The 14477-nt window shown below is 41.3% G+C and overlaps 2 protein-coding genes across 2 annotated transcripts; one reads left to right on the top strand and one right to left on the bottom strand.

The window, feature by feature from the left end:
- Nucleotides 1-3591: 3591 nt before the first annotated feature.
- Nucleotides 3592-7835, bottom strand: trmt2b (tRNA methyltransferase 2B). The gene is made up of 2 exons (XM_086259390.1): nt 6102-7835; nt 3592-4696 (listed from the first exon to the last, which is right to left on the bottom strand). Exons 1-2 carry the CDS (start codon nt 6930-6932, stop codon nt 4076-4078), a joined length of 1452 nt encoding a protein of 483 aa, XP_086115516.1. The 5' UTR covers nt 6933-7835; the 3' UTR covers nt 3592-4075.
- dnajb12a (DnaJ heat shock protein family (Hsp40) member B12a) lies at nt 6961-14044 on the top strand. The gene is made up of 9 exons (XM_086259391.1): nt 6961-7288; nt 7635-7812; nt 9501-9646; nt 9733-9903; nt 11238-11317; nt 11440-11549; nt 11633-11805; nt 12553-12695; nt 13440-14044. Exons 1-8 carry the CDS (start codon nt 7156-7158, stop codon nt 12672-12674), a joined length of 1113 nt encoding a protein of 370 aa, XP_086115517.1. The 5' UTR covers nt 6961-7155; the 3' UTR covers nt 12675-12695; nt 13440-14044.
- Nucleotides 14045-14477: the final 433 nt, after the last annotated feature.

Raw genomic sequence — 14477 nt, 5'->3', positions numbered from 1 at the left:
CACTTGTTTTTCCATTTAAAAATCTTGAAAAATAAATAAATAAAAAGATAATCACACACATTTGTATGTTAAGCTAAGCACCTGTGATTAACATCCTTCCAAATCCCTTACTTGTGAAAACATTTTCTCATTATATATGTACTTTTACAATTACAATAAGTTTGGCACCTTCTAGGTCATTATGATCTTGACTTCGATGTTGTAAAGTCATTCTTTGATCATCTCTCTCTTCTGTAGTCTTTCAGGCCTGTCGCTGTTGCCGAGCTGGTTAGTACATTAGTTCTTACTAACATGCTAGATTTTGATTTGGCCTCTCCTAATTTTTTTTTTTTCCTCTCAGGTTTAGTTTTGGCTTTTCAGCCTATATCTCTTTGAACCTTAAATTGAGGGTTCAGCTAGTAGATATTAAACTGAAGTTAAACACTTGGAATCAGACTCCATAGCTTTTATCTGCTTAACCTTTAATGAAATAAGAGCAGGCCTAAGCAGGCCTCACCTGACCTTATCAGTCAATTCTCAAATGAATTTAGATTCTCTGAAAATGGGATCCTGTGGACAAAAATGACTGCAATTCCCAAACAGTTAATGCAAAAATAATCTGTTTAACCCATTGAATTCAAGCTGAACGTCTGCACTTCAGTTTTTTTTAAATCTGCTGTTGTGGTATATAGAGGTTAAATTAAGAAATTGTGACACTGTCCATACAGTTAAGGACCTGACTGCAAATAGTAACTTTAATGAGTTGTAAAAGAAAATCTTACGGCACTGAAAGAAACAAACTTGTTTTCCCTTGGGTTGATGTTCTTGTCATAAGGTCTGTTGCCCCACATTTGTGCAACACTATTTACAAGCCAGGTGGCATTTAGGACTGCAACATGTCTGAGGAGCCCAGGGACAAAGCACCCCACAACTAAGGATTCACCCCAGAAGTACCAGGGAACCAGCGTGGGCACGAGGAACCAGAGGACCAGCATAGACACCACGTAATGTCTGAAATAAATCAACAGATAGCATCTCATACATCCATTCTTAGTTGGCTACAATTTGGTTTGCAATGAACATTTTTTTGGACTAGTTTCAAAGACGCACAAACTCTGAATGGTAATTGGACAAATTCTTACATAGCGCTTTTCTACTCTCCCGGAGAACTCAGAGCACTTATACAACATGTCTCATCCATTCATTCAGCACATTCAGCAAGTGCTTTCTATGTAACATCCACATACATACTTGGGTTAGTATCTTTTCCAAGGCAGGCAGACTAGAGCAGATAGGACCTGCTCTACCTCCTGAACTACCAGTGACTCCAAATGGAACAGAAATCAAACATAGCATGAAGAGCACCAACATCATCGTTATTAGGGCAACAACTTCCTCAGTACCTCTGACCAGGTCACTGACCATCATTAGCAGAGGAGGATTTGCCCAGAACAGTGTAAATGTTTACTAGTGACCAAAAAGTTAACATTACTAAATCAATTCAAGGCCAAACTCACTTTTCAACATTGTTTTGCAGAAATCAAGCTCAGAAACAGTAATAAAGTATGTCTGTGTAGGTTCTCAGTCATCCAAGTCTTGCTACTCTAAGGAGCTTGGAAAGAAATCAACTGGACTACCAATAAAGTATGAGGTGCATTATTGCACTCTGTGGCTTGTTGTTGATTGAATGAGTCTTGCATAACTGTACTTTTTTTATGATCCAAATCAGTGTCTGCATTAAGGTTTGCTCACCGTTTCTGGAACATAACCACTTTATCTGTCGTCAGGTCAGACAGGCTGAGTTTCTGTTTCTTTTCAGCGCAGTCAGGATGTTCTTGGACCAGGAGCCAACCAATGTGGGAGAAGAAAAATCCCCGTGAGGCATTGTGAGGGTCTGCGTCTGTGCATACATATTTGTGGTGGAGGCAATGGTCCCTCACCCATTCATATATGTTCTTCTGCATACACATAGACAGGGAGAAGGCATGAAGTATATCACATCTCAGACTTTGCATTTTATTTTATGTACAAGTGTTCAAAAGAAGCATCACATCCGCAATTATGTTTTGTAACTTAATATTAAGTATTTAGGTACATCAATGTTTTATGACAAAAAAACAATATTTTCTTACTACATTACAGTATTTAATTTAATATACAGTAAAAACAAAAAGTGCAAATACTTAAAATTTAAAAAGCACTTGATTAACAGATCAGCAAGTGTGAACACCTCTGTAAAAGCAGTAGCCAAATACTTTTCCCGTGTGGAATTACATTGCATGTTTTTAAATGGCCATTCAGTTATTTAAAACGTGTCAGGTTGGCTTCCTTTTTTATGATATTTAGTTTGAAGATATGCAGATAGTGTCTTTTTATCATGTGCCAGAGGTTACTTTTTCATAGCACTTTACCCTGAAATTTATAAAGCTAGAGAGGATCAGCCTCCATTTTTCCCATATGTAATCGTACAACCAAGCATGCCCCTGGATTTCCTGAATACTCACTCCATGCAAGGGTTGAAGGCGATGTGGAGGAAATGAGAATCAGTCCGTAAAGTGCTCCCAGATGTAAGAGGATAAACACTATGATATTTCTCCATCTTAAGACTGTCGGCAGTTTCCATGGTTTCTCTTTATAGGTAAAGTAAATAGCATCATCTACCGTACTTGAGTCTGTCCTCGCATCTCCGCTTTGCTTCTTGTTAGTCATTTTTTATTTTTTGCAAAGAGGACCCTGTAATAGCACCTCGAAAACTAGACAGACAGATGTGATCAGTAAAACGCGCACACAGTCTCCGATCATGTCTGCAGACACTCTTATTCTTTTGTTTGTCGTTCACCGCTTAGGTTACGCTAGACATTTTAATTAGTAACTTATTATGATGATGAGAGGGGACAGTCCACGTTAGACTAAGGTGATCGAGGTCCCCTTGACTGGATTGTTGCCATCTGCGTGGGGTGGGATAGTGATAGGGGAGGCTGGATGCCTGTTAGCTGTATTTGAAGCCTGCCTGTGAGACTGTGCAATCTCTGCAGGGCAGGTGTGGGTGTACTCCGGGCCTCAAGGGCCGGTCTCCTCCAGGTTTTAGATGTGTCCTTGATCCAACACAGCTGATTTAAATGGCTAAATTACCTCCTCAAAATGTTTTGAGGTTCTCCAGAGGCCTGGTAATGAACTAATTCAGGTGTGTTAACCCAGGGTGATATCTAAAACCTGCAGGACACCGGCCCTTGAGGCCTGGAGCTTTTCACCCCTAATGCAAGGTCTAAGTATCGCCTCATGTTACCACACTGATCATAGTCAAAATGCAATACTAGTAAAAAAAAATGCCAGCGCATATAATTCCCACCTGTAAAACCATACCTGTTTTGGGGGTTATCTCATTGTTGACGTTCTACTGTTATAACAACCCCTTCTGCTACTTATCTGACCAGATCAGACTCCCAGATGTTGAACTGTCTTGATGCTGCTCATGAAATTAAAGGATTGAAAGGTATTACTTTATTTATTTGAGTAAATACCAAAGTCCATGGATTTGTGTGTGTTACTGTTTGTGTGTTACTTTCCATTAGTTAATTAATGGAATTAATTTATAAATTGGGGGGGGGGGGGGGAGAGAGAGAGCTGCAAGACCTCCTCCTATAAGGACTTTGGTAAAGCACAATCTGTCAGAGCAGAGTAATAAACCCCCCAGTGCTGTATTTAGAGGTGTTTTATGTCACTCTAGGTCTGCTTAGTCTGATAATGTGAAATCAACAATGTCGATCACCATTAAAATTTGGATTTTTCCATTTTTTAGTTTTCAGTATTTAACGTGAATATATCTGGGGACTGACTGTTGGATATTCATCTTTCTAATATTTTATAAACCAATAATTACTCCAAAACAATGGCACGTTAGCTGATTAATAATCTAAACAGTAACTTGTTGCACTGGTAGCACAGAGTCCTGAAAGCAAACAATTGAGAACACGTGGGTCAAACATGAGTATAGGATGCGCAACGATTTATTTTATCATCTAAAATACAGTACATCATTATTCCTCTACTTACAAGCTTTCAGGGTTAAGGCCAACCTTTGAACAAAAACTATTTGCTACCTCTCGAAAAGTATCACCACTTCACAATGAGGAGTATGTGGGAACAAGTCAACGGGCACAGCCAGAGTTGGTGAAAATGCTTCTCCTGTGAGTTTCTTCTGTGAGTTAGGATCACAGCAAAGTTCCTTGAAGTTCCTCATAGCTTCTCCGTCTGGTTTACAAGAAACGTAGACCAGCCTGCGGATAGCCGGTTGGTTTCGCAAAGCCCGGACAACCCTGTGGTGGAGGCCGGCTCGAGCAGGATTTACCACGACTGTAAGGCATCTGCCTGCGAAGCTCAGCTGAGATATAAGGCCAGGAAGCACAGCTTCTGCCTTCCCAGAGATAAACTCACAGTTTAACACATTATTGAGAGCTGCGTTGTGTTTAGCGTCTTCCACTGCCTGTTCTATGAGCTCTATACCAATAATTTTGTCCACTCTGGGAGAAATAGTGATTCCCATGGCACCCGTCCCACAGCACACATCTAGAAGAGTGCTGCCGGCTTTTGTTTGCCCTGCATCCTCCTCAGTGTTTGGGACACAAAGGTCTCTCACTGTGGCATAGAGGACTTCAGCAGCTGCCTGGTTCACCTGGAAAAAGGCGTCGGCCGAGATGCGGAACTTGAAGTCCAGTATCTGAGAATCACAAGATGACAGAGGAGCAATGAAAAAAAACAATCATAAGGTAAAAACATATTAAACAGTAGCTACCCACTCTTCTCTATTGCCTACATAAATTCAATGTTTATAAGGATGGTTTTATAAGTAAAGCTAATGTTATTGTTTTATGGCAACTGACAACCAGCATGAAGGTGTATTACTGCCACCTGCTTGGCTAGAGTAGTGGTACAAGACTTCAAAATGCAAGCCTGCAAGGGATGCAATGAAAGGGAGCAATGGCTGTACACACAAAAACACACAGTTTTATATTTCATTGCTAAGTTTGAATAATGACTCCTGTCTTTTTTAAAGAGACAGTTCCCCCTGGTGGGCCACGAAGATACTGCAGGTGGGCCACAGTAATAACAGAAACTCAGTTTTAATATACTAAGTTCATTACAAATGTATGAAAATATACTTATTTATATAAAAAGTGAAACAAAACTGGTAATATTAGGTGGTTAAGTTGTGATATTAGTCATTACTCTGACCTAAAGTTACAGCTCTTGAATTGACATTTCTGTCTTCCAGTAGCAGTCGGGTCACACACTGGCCTTAGCACCTTGTGTCTGACTGCGTAACATTAGGAATTTATAGACAACAGTCTGTGTTGTTTATGTTATTTAATAAAGTTTTCAAGGAAATACATCTCTTTCTCTTGTATTAATTTGGGCGAAGATTCAGGGCTTGATGGGCTCCGCTGGATTTTCTGGTGTTTAATGAGACACAGTACTCTTGGCTTTGGGAATGGCCGACTTACATTTTAGTCATACATGTTCCACTGCTTCCGTGATGTATCTTGTGGGGGGGTTTTCCCAGTACTTCCACAGCTGTAAATAAGCTGAATTTCCTACATGGCCTATTCTTAACCTCAAAAATATTACTTCTTCCCTTCTGCTTCTCCCTATTGCCTTGCTATGATAACTTTGCTATTACAAATAATGCTCTTACATGCCTCATTTACATGTCCTTAGATACATTACTGTGCAAAAGTCTCGAGCCAACCCTAATTTCTTCATATTTTGCTAGGAAAATATGTGCAGCGACTTACTGAAACATGCACAAACAAGTACTGAATGATGTGCAGCTCTGCATGAGGCAACTGACACCAGCTTTCAGTAATGTTTTTCCAATATTCTCCGATTCTTTTGTGCGGGAATGGATCGTGTTAAGACATTATATAGCCAAGAGAATAAAAGAATAACAGATTTCAAACACTTTATTTAAATTTAAGTGTTTAAATGTGCACATTTACCTATTTTTGTTTCCTATTTTGGCAGTGAATCTGAATTAAAATATACATGAAATTATTCATGAGAGCAAGCACTTGAACAGTGTCTGTGCAGCTGGACAAGGGATTATGAAATCTCTGTGAGGTTACCTCCTCATATATGTGTGGCTGACCATACAGAAGCTGGTAGGGAGATTGCTCATGGGTGCACCGAGTCATGCTGCTCTCCTGGAAGTACAGCGAGTCCAGCTGACAGACCGATCCAGGACCCTGCGTGAAGTAATCCACCAATTCCGCCTTATGGACGGCCACTTCTGCTGGGGTGAGGCTCTGTGGGTGAAAGTACACGATGGCCATGGTGCAGCCCTCTTTATTGGTCCTCACTGTGATCTCTCTCCAGTGACCCCCGGTGTGGAACAGCAGGCAGGGCTCCAGTGAGGACAGGCGGATGAAGTCTTGGTAGCACCTGGCCACCAGTTTGTGCTTCTGTGGCATGTTGAGCAGGTGGTCTCCGCTGACACAGACGATGTTCCCCTTCCTGCCCGTGCCCACGTAAAATCCAACCGTCTTCGGATTGCCATCCACTCCTCTGTTGACTGAAAATGTGGACTTGTTGCGGTAGCCATCTCTCACTGGTGAGGGCAGAACAGGCAGCACAGGAAAGCTGAGTTTATCCCTGACAGGTGAGTCGCCAGAAAGATGCCCAGAGAGCTGGGACAGGATCTTCTCCTGATTCTGTTGCTTGAGCTCAAGCTGCTTATCATAACTCAGCCTCCACAGAGGGGTGACCACATCTGCCAGCCTCTCCTCCCACGACACAACATCAGTACATGAGGGTGGTTTCTTCTCCTTACCTTTCCTCCATCGCTTCTTTGATGGTGGGTTCCCCTGTTCGGTTACAATAGTGCCATTCGCTAGAAACCGCAAAAGGTCACGTTTGACAAATATAACTGACTTGCTGCGTGCAGCTACCAAGGCCATTTTCTACTTTTGAAAAACTTGCTACTATGGCTGAGGGTCCTGCAGGAGGATTAGCGCATTGTAATCTATAAGGTGTACACGGCAAAAGACTTTACCGGGTGTTCATGAAGCACATGCTGGAGGTTCAAAGAAACTCCTCTGACGTCTTATTTACCGGACAGATAAGCTTGCTGTCGACATCCCCCTGCGTCCCAGGGCAAGTAAACATTTCCGCTGTGTCGCGATGGACTCAAACAAGGACGAAGCGGAGCGGTGCATTAAAATAGCCCTAAATGCAGTCAGTAACAACCAGCCGGATAAAGCCAGAAAGTTCCTGGAGAAGGCACAACGCCTGTTTCCGACAGAGCAAGCCAAAAGTACGTCGAATAAATGCCTGTTTGGGAAGTGATTGGGGGTTTTTTAAATCATGGGTGCTAGGCCGTCGCTGTGAAACCGAAGCAGCTAATGCTAGCATTAACGTTACACCAGCTGCTAGCCGACACTGGTATTTGTAGTTTTTCAGCCTAGAGTCGCGTTTCTCTAATACGTTTGGTTTCTTCAACATAGTGGACGATTAGTCGGTATTCGCAGTTTTATCCCTTATAGAGTGGTCTTCGTAACAGCTGGGATGCTAACAAGTAGCTAACCGTGGTAGGATTAACGACATAGGAAACGTGAACTCAGGTGGCAACCGTCGATAATGTCTCCTCTGTCTTTTCACAGACTTACTGGAGTCTTTAGCGCAGAATGGAAAGCCTCCGGAGGAGAACGGCAGTCATGTGAACGGAGAAGGACCCGCTATGAGACACCGCGGCGGCAGAGAGGAGCCCGAAGTGTCCGCACAAGCGACGGCGGACTCGGGAAAGTCCTACACAGCCGAGCAGCTGGAGGCCGTTAAAAAGTCAGTTCGCGTCTATGTGCTCCCTTTGTTGCAGTGAAAATGCTGGTAGAGCTGGCTGACGTCGATATCACTTGACGTTTATCAAAAAGTCAGTGTGATTATAGTGAATATACGCTACCTGACCAGTTTATTAGGTACACTTGCTGGCAAATGCAAGGATTTCAACAGCCAATGACATGGCAGCAACCTAGTGCATTTAGTTATGTAGACATGTCCAAGACGACCCCTTTAAGTGCAACCTGAGCAGGAGAATAGGGAAGACGTGTGGTTCAAGGGACTTTGAATGTGGAGTGGTTTTAGGTGCCAGGCAGGCTGGTCTCAGTATTTCAGAAACTGCCGATCCACTGAGCTTGAGTGTGATTGAGATTGGCTAGACTTCTTCCAGCAATAACTCAAATAACCTCTCATTAAAATCAAGGTATACTGAAGAGCATTTCTATAGGCAGAACGCATCGAACCGACACCATTGAGGTGTCACTCCTGTCAGCTAAGAACAGCAAACTGAGGCCAAGATTCACACAGTCTCACCAAAATTGGCCAGAAGAAAATTGGTAAAAATGCAGTTTGGTGTGATGAATCTCAGCATTTGGATGCTAGGGTCAAAATTTGGCATAAACTGCATGGATTTAACCTGCCTTGTATCAACAGTTCAGGCTCTTCATTGTGGGGGATATTTTCATGGGATGCTCTGGCCTCCTTCGAACCAATTGAGCATCCTTTAAATGCCACACCCTGCCTGAGTGTTGTTGCTAACCATGCCCATGCTTTTATGACCTCAGACCACAAAGCTCACATCATCTAAAAGTAGTCTCACAGTGAGTTCACTGTACTCAAATGATCGCCAGCTCTCTATCCGATAGAGCACTTTTGGGATGCGGAGAAACGGGAGAGTCACATCATGGATGTACAGCCAGCAGATCTGCAGCAACTTTGATATTGTCATGTAAATATGGAACAAAATCATGAGGAATGTTTTCCAATACCCATGCCGTAAAAGAATTAAGGCACCTCTGAAGGCAAAAAGACATCCCATTCAGCAAGGTGGCCCTCATAAAGTGTGCAGTGACTGTATTTCACACATCACTCAGTCCAGCAGATTTAGTTGACCAATAGGTCAACAGGTTTAGGTTTAGGATGACAAGATATCATTACTACTGGGATGTGATGACCACATTATCTAATCCATCTATATCACATTGCTCCAGACTTATTAGTTCCTTTTATCAATGCTGACATGTTTTTTTGCAAAACAGTGACGTCAAACAGACGTCTTCTACACACCCAAGTGATGTGCAAATCTGTTTCCCCCCTCTACAGAAAATTGATCTAGAATCAATAAGAGAAGTGATAAAAGTATCGGACCCATAAGCAATGTCAGTAGTTGCACCGGTGTCAATATCGGTCCCTAAAGATGGCAAAGCAGGTAGAAATGATGGTTCATGTAAAGTTAAAGTAGTTAGATCTGAAGAGAGAGAGAGCTCAAACTGGGGATGTGAATGTTGTAAATATATATATTTTTTTATTATTATTTGCGGAAATTAAAAAAATAAGCATCATAAAATCCACATAGTGTAAGACTCAGAGTCACATCTCTGTAGCTCTAACTACATATTGTGTTTATAGTGTTTTATTTTATTTATCGTGTGTAGTCTCCTAACAATCTCTGCTGTATCATTTTTTTCCTGCAGGATTAAGAGCTGTAAAGATTACTATCAAATCCTAGGAGTGGAAAAGACTGCCTCTGAGGAGGACCTTAAAAAGGCTTACAGAAAGCTCGCTCTGAAATTTCACCCAGATAAAAATCACGCACCAGGAGCCACAGAAGCATTTAAAGGTAAATTAAAAGTTATTTACGGGAAAGACATGGACACAAAGATTCAGAAAGTGCATAACGGTGGTGATCTTCTGTGTGTCTTGCAGCTATTGGTAATGCATATGCTGTTCTGAGTAACGCTGAGAAACGAAGGCAGTACGACCAGTATGGCGAGGAGAGAACGCACCCGAGCAGACACAGACACCATCATGAGTTTGAAGCAGATATCTCACCCGAGGACCTCTTTAACATGTTCTTTGGTGGAGGCTTTCCAACAAGTAAGTAGAGCTCAAAGGAATAATAACATCCCAGTAAAGATGTTTGGCGTGTTTTGATACACTCTTATCAAAGCAAGCAAGGGATCTTAGAAATTCTGCACAACACGAGAGTCAGCTAGTGGTTATTACATAACCATAATATGTAATCTTCCCTCATATCTGGCAGTTTTACAAAGCAGCTTCCCAGATTACCTTTCTAAATGCAGAAAGATAATCACTCCAGACTGAAAGCCAGCATATTCAGCTGGTTTTAGATGCTTACACGTGTTAGAAATGAGTTGAGTTGAAAGGTTTGAAAAACTCTTGGTAATCATCGAGGATCGTTTCGCCTTCACCATTGTCTGTCCTTACCACCAAAGTGTCTGTATGGAGGCAGTGAAGGAGGAACCTGCAAACCAGCTTATTGTGTGAATCTACGCATTTGTTGACCATGCATCATTTTCATCCTCCACAACAAGAAAATGCAGGCTGACACCGGCACAAACGGACCTGGGTACATCTTTATAGCACTGCTGCTTTATCATTTAGCATATGAAGAGTTTGGAGTTTGGGGAGGTTTTTGCCTTCAGAGACCCTCCTGGGAGGGTTTTTTTTTTTTTTTTTTTTTAAACCAGGACAAACGTGTTCATGTTTAGTTCTCCAAAATCCCAACTGCACTGTGCTTGATGTCGATGACGCTGTGTTGAGTGGGCTGTAACAAGGAAGGGGGAGACAGCAGCATTCATGAGGAATGGGAATTGCAAAAAAGCCATCAAAGGCCACAAAGCACAGCACGAAATGCACAAACAGCAGCTCCAGTGGACACTCGGATTCACATCAGCTCTTTGTGTGTTATTACTTCAGCTTGCTTACAGACCAAGAAGAGCACAAGCAAGAGTAGCCCCCAGACCGGTTGTACCACATATTTTTCACACTGCCCTCATCTGTCAACAGACACTTTCTGCAGGTAGCGGGCTTCCGTAACTGCCCGCACACTGCCAACAAGCTACCGCTACTGATTCATCACTTCTCCATAAATGTGGTCGGCTCCTCTGTAATGTTTAGTTATGTGGTAGTTGATTGCTGAAGAGATGCTTTCTCTGACTTTCTCTGTAATTGTTGCTCAAGTTGTGTTGCAGTATAATTAGGAGAGATGATGTCATGAACACCAGACCGGTTTCACCAAATAACATGATTCCTTGGACCAGTTGTTAAAAATAACAGAACATCCTTCTCTGTGGTTGAGCATGAGAATGCCATAAGTGATTAGGCAGAAAGTTTGAGTATGCTTTGGACTGAATTTTACATATCCAAGAGGCGCAGTTTCATAATCATGATGTGTTCAAATTTTGCAGGTAACGTACATGTTTACAGAAATGGAAGAATGCACTTTGCACACCATAATAGGCAAGAAAGACGAGAACAACAGAGAGATGTGAGTACAAGCTTAAACCTTGTAAGACCTTCAATACACTTGATATTTATACCACCTGATTTAGTGTCTGATCTGTGGTTAAAAACTAATCAGTCCATTTTTGTTTTTTCCTCTCTTCACAGGGAGGTCTGGCTCTGTTTGTCCAGCTGATGCCCATCTTAATCCTCATCATTGTTTCAGCTCTCAGTCAGATGATGGTCACCCAGCCTCCATACAGCCTTAGCTACCGCCCGTAAGTGGTGCATTGGTTAATGAGGTTGTGCAAAAGTGTCTGAACATCTGTCACACCCTCAGTTATACATGTTTCTATACCAGGTCAGCAGGACATATCCACAAAAGGCATACATCAAGCCTGAAGGTGCCTTTTTATGTGGGAGAACGTTTCAATGAGGAATATTCTGGAAATATGCTGAAGACTGTGGAGAGAAGTGTAGAAGAAGACTACATCTCCAATCTAAGAAACAACTGTTGGAAGGAGAAGCAGCAGAGTGAGTTTACAGCATTAGCTATGATTATTATTGAGTTTTACATTGCCGGAGTTTAAATATTTGAAGTAATTATTTGATTCAAGATCTGATGCGAAACAAGAAGAAAACTGGAAGATTTTCACATTTTTAGGGTGGAATTATTCTTTTTTTCTTCAAATTTGGCTTTAAAGATTAACTCTTATTGTTTACATTTCATTTTCTTTTCTTCATTGAATATTTTATGTCACCTTGTAGTGCTTGAGCTTGTTTGGTTAACATCCCAAGTTCTTTAAAACAACGTCCAACTGAGCAATTTAACACCAGTATAAAAAATAGATGTAGCCACCATGACGTCACCTGGAGGTCGGAGGATTCCTGTTTTGCAGCCTTGGGTTGAGCTGTTATTGCTGCCTTGGTGTTTGGAAACCGAGTGCGTCCCGTGTGAAACCAAGGACACTATACGACCCTGTATTATCTTTTTTAACTCCGAATGGGATCATAGTTTACAAAATGAACTTCAGGATTTATTCAGTTAGATTTTAGCCTAGCAATTGAGGTAATCAAGTCGTCAGAAAAGTATTTACTGGGATGACAGAGCAGAACCAGACCTGGAGGAAAGCTCCCCCTGCTGGCTGTTGGGAGTTGGCTTCGCACTTCAAACCAGGAGCCTAAATCCATATTTTATTCTATGTTTAACACTTAAGTTCTGCCTGATTTTGAACCAGTTAATGTGAATTGTACTGACAAATTCTCTTCTTGTACTTTCAGAGGAAGGCTTACTGTATCGTGCTCGTTACTTCGGGGATTCTGAGTTGTACCAGAGAGCACAGAGGATGGGGACTCCCAGCTGTTCCAGACTATCTGAGATTCAAGTCATATTGGATGGCTAGAAAACACTTCTGCACATATGGGTACGTTGCTGTCTGTGGCATACAGTATGAGTGCTACAGGATGCCGTATATGAGTTTTTGCATGTTTTATCTGACACATCCCCCATTACTCCAGCCACTCAGAATGCTGTTTTAAATTTATTTTTAATATCTTACAAGAATCAGTCAGTACACCTTGTTTTTGCGTGGCTTGATAATCGAGCTGTGTCAGGGACTGATACCAGATATTCAAGAGCAGGGATGTCAAACTCAATTTACATCGCAGGCCACATACAGCCCACTTTGATTTTAAGTGGGCCGGATGAGTGACACTCTTCTTCCTGTCAGTGTAAAGAAGTTTAACTACCCCTTTATTCCCTAAGATGTCTTAATATAAGGAAAACAAGTGCAATTTAAACAATGTGTCACAGTTTTTCTGCATGGTTTAAAAAAAAGCTCCTGCAGTAAATGAAAGAAATCTGTCTTTGACTGTGATTGTTTAGCCATATTGAGCTAAGGAAACATCCCTATAAATTAACGTTCCACCTTTTAAAGTAGGAACTACAATTCAAAAAGAGTGACCAGGTGTAAAGTAACAGTAGCTGGTTTGGTGAAAACATGCAAAATTATCTGTATAATTTAACCTTTCCACTCATGGTGAATGTTACTGAGTAATAGTGATAATGAATGATATTTTTAAGAAACTTAAATATATATAACATTGAAGTGATTATCCTGTGATATGAATGGCTGTATAACTGTGATTTATTCTCTTGGTTTTCTCAGGTTCGTCAGTACTTGAATCTAATTAGAAGAAATCGGTCGGAGCCCACTCAAATTTGACCACATTTCTGCAGCAAACCAAGAGAATCAAAAAATGCCTTACGTGTAGTGGGCAGCAGACCTCATCAGGGAACCTCTCTGCGCCTCGGTGTAGATTGACTTCCTGTAGAACTGTGAGAAGCTTTGAGTTCACTGCTGACATTGTCTTACTAGAATCTTTACAGTGGTGAGAGGCGGCCGGGTAGTCGTGCTGAAAAGTAAGAGCATTGTTGTCGGTACGCAAAGCTACTAAGATTAGCTTCCTCTGTCCCAATCGTTTTCTTTTTCTTAAATATTTTGAGAAACCCGATGGCCTTCTCATAGACAGATGTCTGAGCCACTCACAAGGAAAGCGTGTAATTTTTGTAGTTTTACCAATGTAAATATTCATTTTACTTTTAACAGTGCAGGGGTTATTGAAGTCATTTACATTGTTAAGTGGATTTGCTTGTAGCCTGTTGGATCATAATTACTGTAAACTGTTGCACAAATGAAAGTAAACCATATTTATTAAATTAACATGCTAAAATTGTATAAAAGTTTCTTTGAATTAAAATTGTCCAATGATTGACTGGTGCACGCCTTTTGTTTTACATCATACATACACGTACACACACTCGCTTATGTGCTTCAATAGTAAGTCAGTTTTTGTGTCCCAAATTCAAACTTTGCACTATGTAAGTCAGGGTATAAAAGCGGGTTTCTGAGTGTGCCTAAATGTAGCGTTCACAGGAAACTGGAATCGCAGTTCAAAACCTTTACATTTTTAATTTTCAGTTATTTCTCCACGTTTACAGTTTTGACGTCCTCGTTGGATTTTCTGTAAACTGCTTAAACTGTGTGCTGCAGTGTATGTAGTAGATATGGGGGTGAGAATGATGACCTATAGCATCACAATATCCCCCGTTTTGGTATTTGCTGTTTCTCTGATGGCATAATGTTATTCTAGGACCATCACTGCAACTGATCAGTCATGCTGTTTGTGTCATATGTTTGTGACTT

The sequence above is a fragment of the Aulonocara sp. 'chitande type north' Nkhata Bay genome, linkage group LG13, assembly GCF_057382095.1.
Source record: "Aulonocara sp. 'chitande type north' Nkhata Bay isolate Kocher_YH1m ecotype deep benthic linkage group LG13, A_spYH_male_GT1.1, whole genome shotgun sequence".
Classification (NCBI taxonomy): Eukaryota; Metazoa; Chordata; class Actinopteri; order Cichliformes; family Cichlidae; genus Aulonocara; species Aulonocara sp. 'chitande type north' Nkhata Bay.
Note: the sequence above shows the minus strand (reverse complement) of the source record. Positions and strands in the feature narration are given on the sequence as shown.